The sequence below is a fragment of the Enhydra lutris genome, unplaced genomic scaffold (assembly GCF_002288905.1).
Source record: "Enhydra lutris kenyoni isolate GAN:26980312 unplaced genomic scaffold, ASM228890v2 scaffoldscaffold3, whole genome shotgun sequence".
In the NCBI taxonomy this organism is placed as follows: Eukaryota; Metazoa; Chordata; class Mammalia; order Carnivora; family Mustelidae; genus Enhydra; species Enhydra lutris.
Window position 1 is genome coordinate 62,830,297 of NW_019154087.1, and position 18,900 is coordinate 62,849,196.

The 18,900-nt window shown below is 49.0% G+C and overlaps 1 protein-coding gene across 1 annotated transcript in view; it reads right to left on the bottom strand.

The window, feature by feature from the left end:
- Positions 1-1,876: 1,876 nt before the first annotated feature.
- The window catches only part of LOC111156815 (family with sequence similarity 160 member A1), a 155,284-nt gene continuing 138,260 nt past the window's right edge, over positions 1,877-18,900 (bottom strand). Inside the window, exons 9-12 of the mRNA XM_022517902.1 lie at positions 15,376-16,518; positions 10,121-10,299; positions 9,625-9,763; positions 1,877-2,204 (exon numbers count right to left, since the gene is read on the bottom strand). Coding sequence (XP_022373610.1) covers positions 1,951-2,204; positions 9,625-9,763; positions 10,121-10,299; positions 15,376-16,518 — 1,715 coding nt within the window. The 3' untranslated portion in view covers positions 1,877-1,950. The remainder of the gene's footprint in view (positions 2,205-9,624; positions 9,764-10,120; positions 10,300-15,375; positions 16,519-18,900) is intronic.

The window sequence follows — 18,900 nt, forward strand, 5'->3', positions numbered from 1 at the left end:
AGCTAAGAAATATACTTTTCCAGGTATGACGTTTGCATTTTACATACCTGGTATGTCCAAACTGGAAGATAAACACTTGTGCAAAACAAAGCTAGAGGAAAATAAATTACAGCTTAAATTCCATCTTCCTGTCCCTTTTTCTCTACCGTAAGTCACCTTCTTTTCCAGGGGAGAGCTGGGGGTTTGCCAGTACCAGTGAGTGCCAGGAAGCCACAAACAGGCCAGTCTGTTGGGCCACAAACGTTCCCACTGCGGACCACAGCGGGGCAGACCATTTTTCAAGACAGACAGATGTGAAGCCAGAATCGGACATCTTTGGTTTCTTGCTTGGACTGGGAAGCACTGGGAGGCTGGCTTGTAAGAGTCTCCTAGCCCAGACCAGGTCTCCTGGGGCCCTCATTCCAGGGGCTGGCTCTCTCTCTACACAGAGCTGCTCCAAGATACACACAAGGCAGAGAAGGGCAGCAGTCTCTGCCCTGCGGGGTCTCAGATGTGATTCTGCTGCCCTCCCCCCCCCCCCCATTAAGCCCAGACCCACACTCCTGCACCACCCCTAGGGCTGCCCTCAGGCAGCCCCACCCACAAAAAAAAAAAAAAAAAAGCTGGAGCTTCCAGTTTCCCTCCCAATAGGGAGGCCCATCACCCTTGTTTTGTGCTTCTCACCTGCCCAAAGTGGGGGGGGGGGGCGCTGAATATCCACAGACATCAGCTGTTTATGGTCTCATCTTTAACGCACGGTTATTTTGGTGGCTTAAGGAGACCGGTGCTAAGCATAATTGCACCTCTTGGAGCAGGCAGCCAAGCAGCACAGAGGCGCTAATGCATCATGTTGGGACCTTCTAATGAACCCCATTACTCAGAAGGCAGCACTGCCGCATGCCATGAGTCACCGCCAGGCACTGGGCTTTGCAGGGTTCCCCGTGACCTGTCCACACTCACATCCCAGGTCCCAGAGTGGCCGTCCGGTTCCTGTTTCTCTGCACAGTGCAACACGGGAGAGGACGTGAACAGAATCTAAAATAATCGCCAGTGTTTTTACAAGTTGCATCTAGTTTACCTTTATCCTTTTCCCCCCACTTCATACTCCTGCTGACCCCCCCCACCAAAAAGCCCCCTGTGAAACAGCTTCACCAGTTCATCTGTTTTCCTTTCAGAAAACACTTAAAAAAATAATGATACGTATATGATACCCTGCTTTCTTCATCAGATTAGACTTCTAAAAACCAATGTAACAGTTTGCATAAGTATATTTCATTTTGTGCAAATCTTACTAAAATAAGGCTGTTTCCAGTGCTTAGGTAGTGATACACGGATTAAAGAAAGCTCTCAAGCAACAAGAAAGTCTCCCCGCATTCCAAATTCTCCGCAACTCCATCTGACCTCCCAGCAGAGAGCTGAGACCAGCGGGTTTGCCCGCACCATAAGGCAACGTGTTGGGCAGAGTGCAAACCTTGGAAGGAAAATGCAAAGGGACAGAAGCTATGTGCTTGTGTGATGGAGGCAAGAGGGGCTCCATCTTTATTCTTCCCTTTTATAAAAAGAAGCCCAGATGCAGAAGGCAACGGAGATGGGCCGTCTTCCCTGCTGTTGAAGAGCTTATTAGCCTTCTGACATGGAGTACTTCCAGAAGCTACCAAACCCCAGTTTTTGCTTAGTGTGATCTGAGCTGCAAGAGGAGTGACTCACCGGGATGGGAGGATAACAACCGAAAATCTTGAGGGGGAAGAAAGAAAACCTGCCGAAGAAGCCACCAGCTTATGAGACTGACATTCTACAGAAGGTGGAAAGACCCGGCTAGAGAGAGAGGAGGTAGACAGAAATTCGCCCTCCCCACAAATCAAGTATTGTCAGGAAATATCAAAGTAGAAATTTCTGTAAGCAGCTTTGCATTTAACATTCAGTCAAGACACTAAAACCTTAAAAAACAAGAACCTCTATTTAAAAAAAAAGCTAACAACAGGAGTCCTCAAAGTCACCCAGGATCTTGTAGCACAGAATGGAGTGTTCCTGGGCCAAGGCAGCTAGTTCCTTGAGGAACTCAGGGAAGAGGGCAGCGGCCAGCATGGTGTTCCTCACTGGCAGGGGCAGGCTTGGGGGCACCCCAGCCACCTTGGCTCTGTTTGTCAGGAAGGGCTGAAGCACTCTTGGGGGACCATCCAAAAGGTTCTTGCCGATTCCTGTCCTGGAAGCATCCTGAATGGGATCTGAAACCAGAGAGAAAACAGACATGGTGACGCTCCCTGGTCCTTCAGGCCTGCCCTCTCCAGGGAAGTTGAGGGTTGGGGGGCTGGTGCGCTGTCTGGTAATGGCTTCGGTCCCTGTCACTCAAGTCTCAAGACACAGTCCTGGAGTGCGCATCCCATCCACCCTGCAGCACACACACTTGCAGATAGCCTCCAGCATGGGGCATGTGATGCAAGAGTTTCATCCCGAATCCTGTGCAAAGAACTTCGTACGGGAATTGTGGCAAGAAAATAGGCTGATTAGGAACCTTCCATGCCCAGGTCACGGCGAAGGGAAAACACGTTGTCACTGCATCAACTGGAGGAAGACTTAGCTCACTACAGGTCACTGGGGGAGTCCCGACGCTCTACCTGCTCTTGCCAACCTCCTGGTACTGGGCCGGGGGGAGGGGGGGGCCGGGGCCGGGGGGAGACCATCCTACCGTTACCCGTCAAGCCCTAATCACACAGCACAGCTGCCCGAGACAAGCTGGGTGGAGGAAGCCTCTGGGAGCTCTCTGCAGCTCAGGCCCAAGGACACCCTCAGGACCCCGGTTTCTCGAGGCCAGGACCTCCAGGCCTTTTTGGAGGAGAGAATGGAAAAAGCCTTTTAAAGGTTGGAAATAACGGAAAGGAGGTTGGGTGCTGGTAAGACCAACCAGACCGGGAAATTTGCATAACTGTGGGCATCTATCTAGTGGCAGCACGTGGCTTGGAAGCCTCCGTTTAAGAAAAGTTTCCAGGGGTTTCCATCTTAGTTTCAGTAACCCGGGTCTGAGATGAGATGAGCCCAAACTTGAATGTATTCAGGTGACTTGCATTTCCATATCAAATCAGCTTTACTAATTAAAATGGTTCAACTTTCCGACTCCTTAATTCTTAAATATCTTCAGCGCTTCATATATTTATAGGAATTATTTATGCCTCCTTCTGCCCCTATTCAAACAGTCTCACCACTCTTTATAAATCATTACATTCAAGTTCTTCATTATTTTGGCTGCTTTTTAGAATTCAGTCCCATTTTTCAACACTCTGAGAAGAGTGTTGCTTAACTATAGTACTAAAAATTCTTGACATTTATAGTACTTTCCACATCTCACTCCTATAGTCTTTAGTGTTAAAAAAAAAAAAACAACTCTTCTGCTTTACTGCTTTAAATATCTTTTAGATTAAAGTTTATCACAGTTCATGCCATAAAAAACTGGAAGAGTTGCTGAGAATCGGTCTGCTGCTACCTTTTAGCGGAAACCCACAACACATCCCGACCACAGAGGACAAAAGTGTTGACGCCACCAATGTACACTGCCCACCTTGGAGACCACCCCCTTCGCACCCCCTTGCCAGCCCCCAGCACCGCAGCTCTTCAAAGGGCCCAGCAAAGCTCACGAAGGAAGCCGGCCTGGAGAAGAGCGCACAGTGGGACTCATGGGCAGTAGTTCCAGGCCAGGATTCCACTTGTGGAATTACCTCCCCCATATCTCTGCACCTCTACAGCTTACTGGCGGTGGCTAAGAAGGGCACAGACTCCTCTGCTCACTGGCTGAGCAACAGTAGAGAGGATGCTTTACCTGTCTGTATTTTGATGTCCTCAGGTGTCAAAAGCTCACAGAGTTGCTTTAAGGATTCAATGAGTCAATAAGCAACTCAACACCAAAAACACAAATAATCCAATTAAATGTTGGCAGAAGACCTGAAATAACGAGACCATGATGAACTATCACTTTACACCTGTTAGCATGGCTAGACTCAAACAGATGAGAAGTAACAAGTGTTGGTGAGGATGTGGAGAAAAAGGAACCCTCATGCACTGTTGGTGAGAAGGCAAACTGGTGCAGCCACTGTGGGAAATAGTATGGAGCTTGCCAAAAATAGAAATGCCATATGATCCATTAAGTCCACTTTGGGGTATTTATTCAAAGAAAACAAAAACACTAACTTGAAAAGATATGTGCACCCGTATGTTCACTACAGCATTATTTACAATAGCCAAGATATAGAAGTTAACCTAAATGTCCACTGATGGATGAATGAATAAAGGTGTAGTGTGAGTAGTGCGCGGGAGGCTCATTTGGTTAAATGACTGCCTTCAACTCAGGTCATGATCCTAGATCCTGGGATCAAGTCCCGCATCAGGCTCCCTGCCCAGTGGGGAGAGTCTGCTTCTCCCTCTGCCTACTGCTTCCCCTGCTTATGCGCTTGCTCCCTCTGACAAATAGTAAAATCTTTAAAAAATAAAAAAAAAAAATTAAAAATAAAGGTGTTTTGTGTGTGTGTGTGTACACAATGGATTATTAGCCATAAAAAAGAATGAGTTCTTGCCATTTGCCACAACAGGGATGAACCTAGAGGGTATTATGAAGTAAGTTAGAAAAAGACAAATGCCATATGATTTCACTTATATGTGAAAGTTAAGAAACAAAATGAACAAAGAAAAACAGACAAAACAGACTCTCAAACACAGAGAACAAACTGGTGGTAGCCTGAAGAGAGATGGTGGGGGGCTAGGGGAAATAGATGAAGGGGATTAAAGGGTACACACTTCTGTACCCCTTATGTAACTATAACTTCTGTTATAAAATAAGTCACAGAGATGAAAAGTAAAGCATGGGAGTACAGTTAATAACACTGTAATAATGGGTGGTAACAGACGGGGACTAGATGTCCCACAGTGACCGCTGAGGAATGCACAGAATTGCTGAATCAATGTTGTACACGTAAAACTAACATAACATTATATGTTAATTATGCCTCAATAAACGAACAAAAAAAAGAGGTTAAAAAGAAAAACCACAATGAGTCAATAGGTGTAACATATACAGGGGCCTCTTAATGGGTCACCCATCAACCATTAACAATTCAACTGCCACTGACTTCACAGAGACTTCCTGTTTCCTGCCCCACAGGCCATCCCCTGCTGGCCTCACGCTGCATTTTATTAACCAGCTAAGGCCTGCATTGCCTCTAGCCTTGTGTTCTTGGGTTTTCAGTCCTCTACCAGACTCTGAGATTTGTGAGAGCCCATAGGTGATGTGTCCTTCATGGCCCCCAGCACGCTTCCTTATTCATAGTAGAAACTAATAAACATTCGCTGAGTGAATGAGGGGAGGAACTAGCCAATATCAGGTCTTCCTTCCAACTAATCTCCCCAGAGCTGGTTCATATGCCTCATCTCCATCTTCTCTTTCACATTCACTCCTCTTTTTCTCCTCAAAAAGGGTTTTTGTGGCTCATTTATCTAGCTTGATCATGAATTCAAAAAAGTGTCACCACTTTAAAAAAAAGTGTCATTACTAAGGCTCATTTACCCACTTGAATCCAAGAATCAAAACTGTCTTCACTACTGAAGGCAAGAAGGTGCACGGTGAGGACTTGCAGGGAGCCCCTTACTGAGGGCTGTGCGATCAGCATAGGAGTGGCCTCTCCATGGGTCACGGAGCGCCACCAAGCTCAGCAGCAAGGAGACCTGAGTCATGGATTTCACCTACCAGGCACCTAGCTGATCATACAACGTCTCCATTTCCTCTTCTGTACAATGGAAATACCACCGACCTGACCTCCCCCCCAGAACCAGAGATCTGAAAGGACACTGAAAAGAACTAAATACAAGTAAATACCACCTCTGAGATTTGGTAAGTATTTGAGGGGAAGTGGTAAGTAATTGAGCCCAGAGATCAGCAATCTCAAGGATGACAACGTGACAGCCGGCACTGGAAGTCTTCCCACCCCGGAGCAGAGGACACGGGGACCTGTACTTCTGTTTGAAGCATTAGTTAGGAGGCTCATTTTTCCCCAGGGCTGCCAGGAGCCCAAGGGAACGCAGGACCCAGGGTACAAAGCAGATCTGGCTGCGGGCGCCCAGGGTTCCACTCATCCTAACAGGGTTCAACAAGCACAGACAAGCACCTGAAGAAAAAAGCAGGAAGAGGGGAAGTATGAATAAATGTCCAGATCAGGTGTCGTTTTCTCAAATGTTGCCCTGGGTCTGAAAAGCTGCAACAGAGGGTTCTCAAGACGAATACTAGCAAGATTTCAAAGTGAGGCAAGAAATCCATTTGGTACTCATCCTCCATCCACAGTGTTAGAACCCACAGCTCCCCAACAGTGCGAACCCCAATATTTGGCCCATTACCAGAACTCTCAAGCACGTTCCCGGATTCAACTTGTAAGGACCTATTTTATATTTTTATTTTAGCCAGAGGCTTCCACTGAGGTTAAACAATATACTTTGTTGTTTAACCCTTAAACTGTCCCTGCTCCCCTCCCCTTTAAGTCCCCAGGGGACTTAAAAACAAGTCCCGGAAACCAGCTCCAGGTGTGGAAGCCAAGAAAAACAAGGCTGTACCCACCTCGAGTCTAGCCCTGACATAAGTACGGCCATCTTGGCAAAGCAAAACCTGGCACCTTGCTCTGTAAGAGTGGGTTAGCATAAGAATGGCCATCCTGAAGGCCGGGAAGCCATTTTACTGAGTGTCCCTAACCAGCCCACATGACGCGCACGTAACTTGAGATGAGAGAAAGTAGCTAAAACCTAAGAAACAACTTAATCATATACCACCAGGGCAGTTAGGCGATGGCGCCACAGGGACCAGATGTTAAAGAAAACAAATAGTTAACTTGCAGAGATCACAATCCTGCAAGACAGGAGTCTCCCTTGGTTTGCAAATGTCCCGGTGATTTACAACAAAAAGGGCTATCTCTTCAATGGCCCAATTTCCGGAGACTAGTGGCTCAGTTCCTCAAGGCCTAAGGTCACCCTCCCCACCACCATAACACTGAAGGAGGCTGAGGCAGAAGGAAATGTAAATAAAGCTAAATTTCTTCTAAACCTAAATCTCACTTACCCGCCAGGATGGCGCCAGGGTGACCCTGGGGTGGCAAAAGGTTAAACAAAGTTAAACTGTCAAAGTGGGGTGCAAGATATGTACGTAGCTATGGAAAAGTGCCTTGAAAATGCTATATAAACCCTTGGCTTTGAGTGCTCGGGGTCCTTGTTGAAAATCCGCTGCGCCGGGCAGATACTTAGACCCCAGCTAGCTGGAAATAAACCTCGCTGCGCCACTCTGGGAATCTGAACGAAGCTGGAAGTTTCACCTGAAGGTAGAGGAAAGTCTTCTTCCCCGAGGGAAGCTTCTCACAAGTCAGAGCCCCCTGAACTTCACAGACCTTAGGAAGCGTCAACCCTTGGCTGACTAATTTGATAACCACATGTGGCACAAATGAGTTCACGTTCCCCTGGGCACCTACCTGGCAGCTACTGTCATGAGACCACTGGAAGCCAGGACAGAGCGCCAAGTGTGAGCAATCCCCACCACACCTCACCCCTTCACCACTCACCCAGAATGTGTGCGTCAAGGAGAGCCTGAGAAGCCGGTCGGCATCTGTGCCCTCAGCTCTGCACGCCAGGCAGGCCACTCTCAGGCACTTGAGCTTTGTGCCCCCGGCTGACTACTCCAGGCCTCTAATTTCAGCTGCCTTATCCGAAAACGAAGCCGACAGTACCTTCCTGGCCCACTCCACAGTGCGATTTGAAAATAAAGCGGTCTGGGGAAGCACTTAACAAATTGAAAATTACGAATGAACAATAGCAGACACGGGGTGTAATATAAGGAGACTCGTGTCACCTTCTGTCCACCAACTGCAAAAATGGCCACAATTCTTACAGTTCTTCCCATGGAGAGGCAGAAGGTTTGCTCCATTCTTGAACCCGGGCTCACCCAATGACCTGCCTTGGCCGAAAGAATGCAGCATGTTTGGGTCCCAAGGCAGAGCCTCAGAAGATTTTGTACACTCCTGCTCTGGCTCTTGCAACCCTACAGCCACGATGTCGACGAGCCCTGTCTAACCTCGTGGATGAAGAGAAATACAGACCTCCACCCCCGACCATCCCCATCAGCCCAGCCAGCTACCACCCCTGTGAGTGGGGCCATCCCAGACACCCAGACACCCACCAAAGGCAACACACGTAAGTCCAGCCAAAACCCGCCAAGCCCCCCCGCCCCGATCAGAACCCCCAGGTCACCATGCGCACAGACTCAGGAGTCCCATAAATGGCGTCCTTTAAAGCCACTGAGTTGTTGCCCTGGTTTGTTACGCACGAAAGCTAACACCCCCAGGGTGAGTGACCGCAGCAAGCCCCGGAATCAAGAGGAACATCGCTATCAGACCAGCCATCCATGAGCTAGGAGAAGCCACATGGGGCCCACAGTCCACTCTTCCACGGAGATGTGGGGGCTCCTCCCCCTCCATGAATGGTCTGGCTTGGTCTGCTCTTCTCCAGGGGCCCGAATCTTAAAGGCTGCCCCCTCATCTTCCAGTTGGCTGAGGCCCACCTTCCTTTCAAGATTTGCCTTGCGATGCCCTGAAGGCTCTTCACAGCCAGAAAGGACTGGAGATGGAAAATAAATCCTTCATTTAAAAGTCAAGGAACAGGAGGACCCAGGGAGGGCCAGTGACCAAGATCAAACAGCTGCAGACAAGGTCAAGAGACAAGGTCAAGCCACTAGAGTTCTGGGATCTTTTCAGTTTCCCCTATAGATTTAAAACTGGCCCCAAGTTACATTCTGCTTCTCACTCTCAATCTTGTTTCTGATCACATGCCTTTAGCCTGGGACCCAGAGCCCCACAGTCCCCACTGTTCACCTGCCACAAGGCTGGTGTGTCTGTGTGGGGACAAGCAAAAGCCAGCCCAATACCGGGCATTTCTAGTTTGCCCTCAATTTGGCTTAAGCTGAGGGTCAGAAGACAACTAGGCACCAAATCCGCCCAGCCAGCACTTAACTGAGGCAAACCAGAGGTGCCCCCGGCCTGGCCAGCCCGCAGGACAGCTTCAGGCTCTCTGCTTTGCACCAACCACCGCTCTCCCCTAGCCGGGCCCTCTAGAGCTGACAGAAAGGTGCTCTGGGAAATTATAAGCTGAGCATAAACTTGACTTCTCTCAAGTCCAGGTGAATAGTTTCTCCCTTCTAGAGCCCTCAAGCACATTTATTTGGGGCCTGAGAGTCTCTGAAAACATAATAAAGAGAACTGATGCCCTCCTCAGGGTAGGATCGGCCAAAATATGGTTCTGAGTGTACCCATAATGCCTCTTGCTGGCCCATATGTGCTAAGGTCTTTATTCTAGCCAAGCGACAGCGCACAGCACTCCTTCCCCAATCCACCGTTGGGGCGGGAGACCAAAGGCCTATGAAGCCCTCCCGGCAGGAGCAGGCCAGCTGCATGCAGAGGGATCTCTCTCGAGGCGGAAGGTCACTTGGGGGAAGCCCCTCGCTGTCGGGTAAACAGGAAAACGTATTTAGAGGCTCTGAAGGCCCAGGAGCCAGCACGGCGTCTGCAGACCCCAATCAGGAAGGAGGCTGGGGATGTGGAAGAAGAGCTGGAGACCCAGGGGAACCCCCTGGCTTACCTTTGGTTAGCGACTCGGGGGTCAGGTCAGACATGTCCACTCGGAAGAGCAGGTACTGCTGGGCTTGTATGAGGAGCCCTGGGAAGTCTCTCTCCACGGAAGCAAACTGCTCGATCTTGTTTTTCACCGATGCGAGGACCTGTCACACACGACACTTAATGATGTCAATACTGCACAGTGAAATTCCAGCCTCGCTTCCAATGTATCCCTCAAGGGCAGCCCTCGCCACAGGAACTTTTAGGATATTAGGCGTTTGCTTGCTTTTAACGGCCTGGGTGTTCGTGGTGGGGTACCCTCGAAACCTCAGACTCAACAGGGCTTTGCAATCTGTCTCGAATAATCGACACAACCGGCATACTAGGACGGGGAAGGAGAGCAAATGAAGTAGAACAAGAGGCAAGTGAGAAACAGCCCGATGCTGGAAGACAAGAGGGAGGCACCCCGCCCACGTGCCCCAGTGACTCCGACAGGGGTGGGTGTGGGCTCGGGGACCCACCTGGTAGAGAGAACGCACGCTCGGCTGGAAGACCATGTTGGTGTTGAGCAGAAAGGAGCGCAGGAGCGGCTGGGGGTAGCTGGCCAGCTGCGTGATGATCCCGATGAGCAGCAAATTAACGTGGAGAGAGTTCTCCAGCATGTTCTCCAGCTTCGACAGGACCACGCTGATGAAGGGGCCTGCAGGAAAAGCACACGGCCTCAGGGCTGGCCTGGCCCCGGGGACATCTTGCCTCCGCAGCCAAGGAGCCGCTTGGCCGGCTCCCAACCGTGGGCCTGCCGTGTGCAAATCAGACCCAGCCACTGAGGGGGCACCCCAGCGTGTCCCGACGCAACCCAGAACCCAGAACAAACCACCCCCAGCAAGAGAAAGCAGACACACACGCATGGGAGCTGCTAGTTTCACTCCATGAGCAGCTCGGATACTTGGGAAATTATCACAACCCTTGACAAAGGCCAGAGGACAAGTAATTTCATTTTAGAAATTAAAACCTACTTCTCCGTCCTGCTGCTGGCTTTCCGGGGACTGCCAAACTCAAAGACACGGTGCTCCTCACCTCAGGAGGGCACGTACTGGGGTGCTGTGTGTATGTACATTTTAGTAACAGAAAAAGCTTTTATGTTAGTAAATAATACCAAACACATAGAACTATGGTACAAAACAGCAGCACCATAAACAGTACGCCATCAGCAGGGACTGTCTGTCCCCAGTGAGTACCAGGAGAAAGATTCTGTCTCATCAAATATCACAAGGCAGAAGAACGGGAGGAAGGGACAAGCCAGGGCTGAATGAGGCCTGGGCCGTAACTTTACTCACTTTCAGAAGGTAAAGTTTGAGGTGTCACAGGTTCCTCAAGAAAGAAAAGCTATAGGACTACAAAAGCCACTCATAAATAATTAGGCAAAAAGGAGCTTTGATCAATTTGGATCACTAGAAAATTAATATGCTTTATGCTGGAATTCATTGAAGAGAGTGAAAAATCAAAAAAATTAATCTGGCATTAACAAATGACTTGAAGATGTTTTCCATTTTTACCATAAAAGTGATCCATTAAGCAAAATGAAGGAGTATTCTGTATTTCCCCCAGCAGAGCTATGGATGGTGCCTGGAAACCATGGCATATTTCTAACAAAAGCACATCCCCCTTGATGAATAAACGTGCCTTGTGAAGATGTCACCAACATTAATACGAGTTTAACAAAAACATACTTCACCAGAAGATGCTTCATTCGGAAGCCTTGGTGGTGTGAGAGAGTAAAACCCTTTACAAGAAAACAGAAGACATCCTCAAGGAACAGCAACACCAATCTTAAACCCTTACCCGTCCAAGCAAGTAACAGACAAGGGCAAGACTCCCATCGCTGCCATGACAGGGGTGTTTCTGTAGGGGACTCGAACAAAAAAGGGACCAGCCCCTTGTGTGTTTACATTAGCCTCAACTTCCCCACCTCTGGGATGGGACAGAGCTCCTGGGTCCCATCGCACAACACGGGTGTTCAGTGACCTCTTCAAATAGAGAGCCTTGGCAGAGGCCTTGCTCACAGAACACAGCTGGGAGGCTCTGTCGAATACAGTGCAGCCAGAAATGGGATTAGATCCCACTTTGTAAACAACTTCATGGGGCTTCAGCAAAACCCCCAGAAATGTCACTGGTAACTCTTCTTAAGACATCACAATTCAAGCTGGCCAGATAGATGGACAGGGAGAAGGCGGCTGCCCTCCTCTACTCAGCCCAGCCTTTTCTGACTTATCCCTACCCCCAACCCCCTTACCCCACCCCGACGCCCCTGCAGTCCCTGGCTCAGGCTCTGTTTCCCTCCAGAGGGAGCAAGAATGGGTGACCTAAGTCATTTCAGGTGGGCAGAATCTCCCATAAACATGTGTTTGACGTGCGCCCACAACTGCCCTCCCATGGCCCAATGCCACCCTCGGCCTACGGGGCCACCCTGCTCACAGGAAGGCGGCTGAGTGCACAGGGCCAGGACAGACCAGCTCCAGTCTGCCGCTCCTTCAGGGGGGGACATCCACCCAGCCCCCTGTGGAATGTGAGTGGCAACACCAGCTCCCTTGCACAACAGATCATTAGGTCAAGGCCAGCGACTGTCCTAATGCACTAATGACATTAATTATAATTTTTTACCATGTGCAATAAGAAACATATGTGGAACCCTTTCAGTTTCCCCTTTTAGTCTCAGTTGATTTCTAGCACTTCAAAAAAAAACTGCTTAGCAACAAACAATTGCTAGGGGAAACTCATAAGCAGCTGAAAATCAGAAAAAACTCAGATACAACTCAGAAAGCCACAGCTGTGTTCCGGGCTGGACAGCCCATTTCTCCTCCTCCTCCTCTTCTAGGACAAGCAGACTCCCCACCGTGTGTGTGTGTGTGTGTGTGTATGTGTGTGTGTGTGTGTGTGTCTGTCCTGGTTGGTTTGGGGGTTTTACCTGACCAAATGACAACACTCTCCCCACACTGCTCTGCCTCTTGCATTCCCTCTAGCACGGAGCAACCTGTCACCTTCATCTCAAGGCCACAAGCTATTCAGTTGCCTTGGGTACATTAGTCAAATGGTCTCCTCCTAGTGGACATGTGGGTTGTTTCCAATCTTTTTCTATCATAAACAACACTGCAGTGAACACCTTTGTGCATATGTCTTGGCACACAGGTGTGCATACAGCCCGTGACATGTTCCCAGGAACAAAGCACTAGGGCATTCTGAATTCTGATCCAGTGATAAACGTCTCCCACCTGCTCTTCTGACAGCACCTCACCCCCTGCAGTGAGCTCCAGGTGGCCTTGCACACACAGACCAGTCTCGTCACTTGTCAACTGCAATACTCCCAGGCCACACACAGCCCGTTACTCAGCTTAGCCCAAAGACCTCCCCACCACCAGCCCCATCTCACTTCCAGAGCTTTCTGGCTTCCCGTCTCAAACACCTCACTGCCTCACCTGACACACCCATGCACACATGGCCAGGCTCCTTCATCTTCTGACCCTTGTCTCCTCTGCCCAGGGCAATCCTTCCCGGCCATTTTTACCTGGCAGCTCCTGTCCCCCGTTTGTGCCCCTTCTCCGGGAAATCTTTCCCATTCCCCCCACTCGGGGCTCCCCTAGAGAGTGGCAGACAATCACTAATAATGCATTTCTAAGTGAGTACAGTTCTTTGTCAATGCCTCCTCTGAAAGCCTGGGAATTCCTTCATTTTTCTGTCTTTAGCATCTTGCCTAGAACCTGCCAAGTATTAGGAGATAAATCAAATGTTACTGAATGCACAGATAAAGTAATTAGATAAATGAAATGGAATGCTTTGATTTTGCTGAGCAGTGAATTCATTTCAGGGGAAATCAGGATCCCATGGAGGGATGGAAGTTAAGCCTACTGCTACAGCACACTCAGAAGTTGCAAAACTACAAAATTAGGAGGAAAGATGTTTTCCTAAAGTTGTGTATAAATTTCAAAGGAGGAAAAAAAAAGCAAAGTTTTAGTTAAAATTACTTCTATGTATCAAAAACCATTACATTGTGTTGGTTCTCCTGTGTATCCTATACAAAATATTGGTATTTTTTAATAAGGTGTTGTATTAGCTTTTATTTCTTGCCCTACGCTAGACATTGTTTCCTCAATCTACATATTTCCCAGGGCTGAAGCTCCTTTCTAAGAAAGCTGGGATTTCCTGGCATCTCCTTCCGGGAGAGCAACTGCAAAGTGGGGATGTCCACCTGGTCAGAGTCAAGAGGGCAGGCCCCAGGCAAAATGGGGGGACTAGTGCCCCTTCCCCCCCCCCCCCCCCCCCGCCCCGCCCACCCCCCCCCCCCCCCCCCCCCCCCGCACTAAGCTCTCTGCCCCTCCTTCAGGCAGCCAGGGCCCTCCCCGCCCCCACCACCTGGGAAAACTGAGATTATCTAATCCTTCTTACTATGAAGGACTGACTGATTGGATTTTAATTAAAACCCATTCACACTGAAATGTTACCTCAACTAGAACCTCAAGCCTTTTCATTGTGGGATTAAAAGCTTTCTCCCTCTTTAAATAAATTGTCAGGCACCAGTAAATAGATGAATAAATCCTGGAGGAGGGGCAAGAGCTACTTGAAATCACATTAAGCCTTGGGCGGTGGGGGGGGGGGGGGACCAGAAGATAACGTGGTTTCTCCTCTTTGGGGTGACCCAAGCAGGTGGAGCCTAGTATAGACTCACCCAGCTGCTGGCTGCCTGCCAGGGAAGGGCAAGCCTCAGCAGAGGTGGCGAGGGGAATAACAACACACACACACTCCTGCCCCCGTGAGCCCATTTCGGCCCCACAGGAGCAATCGGAGGGTTCAGGACCTCACAGCTGCAAGTGCTAGAGCCAGGATCCCCCCACAGGCCCGACTCCAAGGTCACGGCCTGTCCCTCTGTGAGGTCAGCTCCTAATGGGACCTCTCCTCGCTGCCTGAACACTGTTCAGTGGTCCCGCCCCAGCCTTCCTTGTGTTTGATAAACACTCCCCTCCAGTTCCCTCTGGGAGGCAGATTCGAGTTTTACTAGCTACTATTTCAGGATGTTTTCTATCAATTCCTCAACTGGATCCACTTATCCTGTCCTAGGCCCTCGGCTCTCATATGATTGCTCCTTGTTGTTGGGGGTGTGTCACTGGACATGCCCATTCTCCCCCAGAGTTAAAGTGGTCTAGTCTGCTTATTTTTGGGGAAAGGTTCTGTGATGATCCGAAACGAGCTCTGAAGCAAAGGTGTAATTAATGCCCATGGTCTCTGATGTGTGTACACAGCCACATTTACTCAGCAGGTGCAGAGAACGGAGTGCGGAGAACAACCCAACCCCCGCACCTTCGTGCAGCATACATTTTCGTGAGGGAAACATTCTCATTTCTTCAATACATCCAAAAACACACGTTATGGACAAAAAGTAATTAAACTAAAGAAAATGAGGCTATTAAATAATGAGACTGGATTTTTTGGTGTGGTTTCATCGGTCCCCTTACTTTATCACACAAGTATCATGGGAAGTAGTTACTCGACTGTGTAATATATCCTCTGATTGGCTGTGGTGGTGGGAGGGGGGGAGACTGCTAGAACGACAGGATAAAATAAATTGAAAACGAAACCACCCCTCTCTGCTCTTCACGGAAATACTTGGACCCCCTCTGTTAAGAAAACTGATAATGCTCCTTCCCTCCCCCTACTTCCCTTTCCTGTCACGATACCTACACGTATTTTCAAAAGCAGAACTCAGAAAGCAATTCAAGATCATCACCTGTGAATGGGGTGCTCTGAGTCCTCACAGGACGGTGACTGGCAAAGGCAGGCTCATCTCTCGCCCCAAACGGGGATGGCACGGTATCCGTGGTGGGGGTTTCTGCTATAAAAGAATCAAAGTCGTCCTCTTCCTCTTCCAGGGCCTTCTTCCCCTCTTCTGCTTCCTCCTTTTCTCTTTCACTCTCTTCTTCCTTCCCCTTTTGCTCTTTCGAGGGATTCAAGAGATCAGGGGAGGGGAACTTCTGTTCTATCGAGGCCTCGGTGCCAGAATCCAGTTCCTTAATGATTTGATCATACTGGGCAATGAAATCGTCAGCCCCCGGGTTCACCTCCATTGGGTCTGAATTGTGTTCCACCTCGGAGAGGGGAGGTGCTGACTCGGAGTTCGATTCTAGGGCTGTCTCAGGCTCGTCTTCTTGTTTCGTTTCCTCGGATACATTTTGAAACGGGTCTGAACTGTCCCTATTCTGTTCCTCCTCTGAGTCTGTTTCTGACTGAGCACGGGGCAGGGGGCCGTTGCTCAGGGTGGGGGCCCAATCGTCAGTCTGGGCTGGGCTGGAGGGCCTTGCGCTCCCCTCCTGGGAATCCCTCGTCTCCTCAGCATCCTTTTCGGCACACAGCCTGTACACCATCACATCATCCTGAAAGTCAGACTCCTCAATGTAGGACCCTTTGAAGAGCAGGATGGCGTTCTTCTTCATCTCCTGGATGTGTTTGGGGGGATCGACAGGTGCTGGAGGGCCTGAATTCTCCAGATCATCGAAAGGCCCAGGGGAACCTACGTCTGCCCCCGAGGAGATGCCCGTGTCGTAGCTATCATCCCACTCCAATTCTGTCTGGCTCTTGTCCTTTCTTGGAGCCAGCGCGGGGCCGGTCTTCCTGGGGAGCTGCTGTGGGAGCCGGAACACTGGATAGGTAGGGGTGAGAGCACTGTCCTCTGTCAGACCCTGGCAAAAGGTCTCAGGGTCGGGAGAGTCTCCGTCATACAGGGCGGACCAGGCTCGGCAGTCCCTCATGCAGCAGAGGATGTTGGCGTGGGCCTCCCACAGGTACTGCAGGTAGCTGACGTCCAGGGCTTTGCCGTACTCCACGATGCAGGCCGACGGAGAGAACGCCTCAGCTGGTGGCTGCTCGGCGGTCCCTGCCACGGGAGGCACAGACACATTAGAATGAGCCCCTCTCTTGCCCTTACAAGAGTTGAGGTGACACAGGCAGGGGACTCAGGTAAGACTCACTCGGGTGCTAAGATTCTGTCTCACCAGCTACTTTAGTTCTAATAATTTCTGATTAAATGATTTCTGAATAATAAAAAAAAAATTTGTTTTTTGTTTTTGTTTTTGTTTTTGTTTTTTTTGTATTTATTTATTTGACAGAGAGACACAGCGAGAGAGGGAACACAAGCAGGGGGAGTGAGAGAGGGAGAAGCAGGCTTCCCACCAAGCCGGGAGCCTGATGCGGGACTCGATCCCAGAATCCTGGGATCATGACCTGAGCCGAAGGCAGACGCTTAATGACTGAGCCACCCAGGTGCCCCAAAATATTTGTTTTTAAGAAAGAATGCTAAGGGGGCGCCTGGGTGGCTCAATTGGTTAAGCTTCCAACTCTTGATTTCAGCTCTGGTCATGATTTCAGGGTCTTGGGATCAAGGTCTGCATTTGCTTGAGATTCTCTCTCTCCCTCATTCTTCTTCTGACCCTCTCCCCATCATGCTCTCTATAAACAAATAAATAATCTTTAAAAAAAAAAAAAAGAAAGAAAGAAGAAAGAATGCTGGGAACAGAACCCCTACCCTCAGCACAGCCTGAAGAGACCTAGAACTCCACCATTTCTCCTATGGCGGGTGCTTTACCAACACTAATTGCTCCTCCCAACAGCCTTCTATGGCAGATAGCATTGGCCCCATTTACAGACAAAGAAACTGAGGCTCAGAGACAGAAGATCTGTTTGAGGGCAACCTCTGTGCTCACTTCGTTCGATGCCGCACATTTGCAAGCATCTTTGTCTCTTTGTCACCTAAATCTCTAGGAGGTGGGGCCAGAATTGGAGATGACATGACCTGTCTACCCGCCTGCCTATGCAACCATCCATCCATTAGGGCACCCATGCACTGGAAAGCACCCCAAAAGAACGTGGAATTGGGGATCAGAAGACCTATCAGCTTTGAACCCTGGACGGGTCACTTCCTCTGAGTACATCTTTTCATCTGTAAAATGGAAGCACTACTTTCTTCACAGGATTAAGGAAAGAACGTGGCCAAAGTTGGGGGCACTCAGCCATTGTCTGCTTAACTTAAATTTCGAATTCTGCAGCAAGGTCAGCCCCAGAATCATTCTTGAAACAACTTTCTTAGTAAATAAAAAAGACATCAATTTTCAAATAGGTTCTAAAAGCTCACTACTGGTGGGAAAATAGAAGATATCTGTACTAGCACCTAAGAGGAAAGTATCTTTAAAATACAACTTGTTCCCGTGTCACATAAATTACTAATTTCCATGACACAGTGTACCTTTATTTAAAGAATCCGTGTGACAACCTTAATTTGTAACATTTACACTGACACCAAACACCCTGATATTTTCTTAGTCAAGGAGCTCACTCTTAGACGAAACTTGCTTTATCGGACAGGACGGTACCTGGGTAGACAGGATGACATTGTTTGGGGGGACATCAGAATACAAACTGCAAACACCGGGGTCAGTCCCAGAGCTGGACTCTTTCCTAGCGGTCACAGGTCAGGCAGAACCTCCCTGAACCGAAACAGCCTTCTGACCACTAAGCATGAACAAATCCCCCTTTGTTACAGCTGCCTGCCTGAGACCAGGCTGATCCAGGGACCAATTAAAGTTTACTTGCATAAGATCAACCGTAGCTGGCAAACAGCGCAAGTACTATAACTCCTATTTTTTTTTTTGAAAGATTTTATTTATTTATTTGACAGAGAGAGATCACAAGCAGGCAGAGAGAGAGGAGGAAGCAGGCTCCCCGCTGAGCAGAAAGCCCGATGCGGGGCTCGATCCCAGGACCCTGAGATCATGACCTGAGCCGAAGGCAGCGGCTTAACCCACTGAGCCACCCAGGTGCCCCTATAACTCCTATTTTTAAAAAACAGAATATTTGTGTTATTTTTTTTTTTTTAAAGCCCACTGTAGGTTAATCAAATGAATCAGATACTGCTGCCATCTGAAAATTTCTTTTAAGGTTTTATTTATTTAACAGAGAGAGAAAGACAGCAAAAGAGGGAACACAAGTGGGAGAGGGAGAAGCAGACTTCCCGCAGAGCAGGGAGCCAGTCGGATGCAGGGCTCGATCCCAGGACCATGAGATCATGACCTGGGCCGAAGGCGGACGCTTAATGACTGAGCTACCCAGGCGTCCCTCATCTCACAAATTTTAAGTTTTACAATGATATGTTGTTGGCAGTCAAGCATCCACAAATGAGTCATTTTGGAAATTAAAATAAAGGAAATTAAAATCTTAGCTAGAACCATCTCCACACCCCCACCCCAATTCTGTTTAAAAAGAC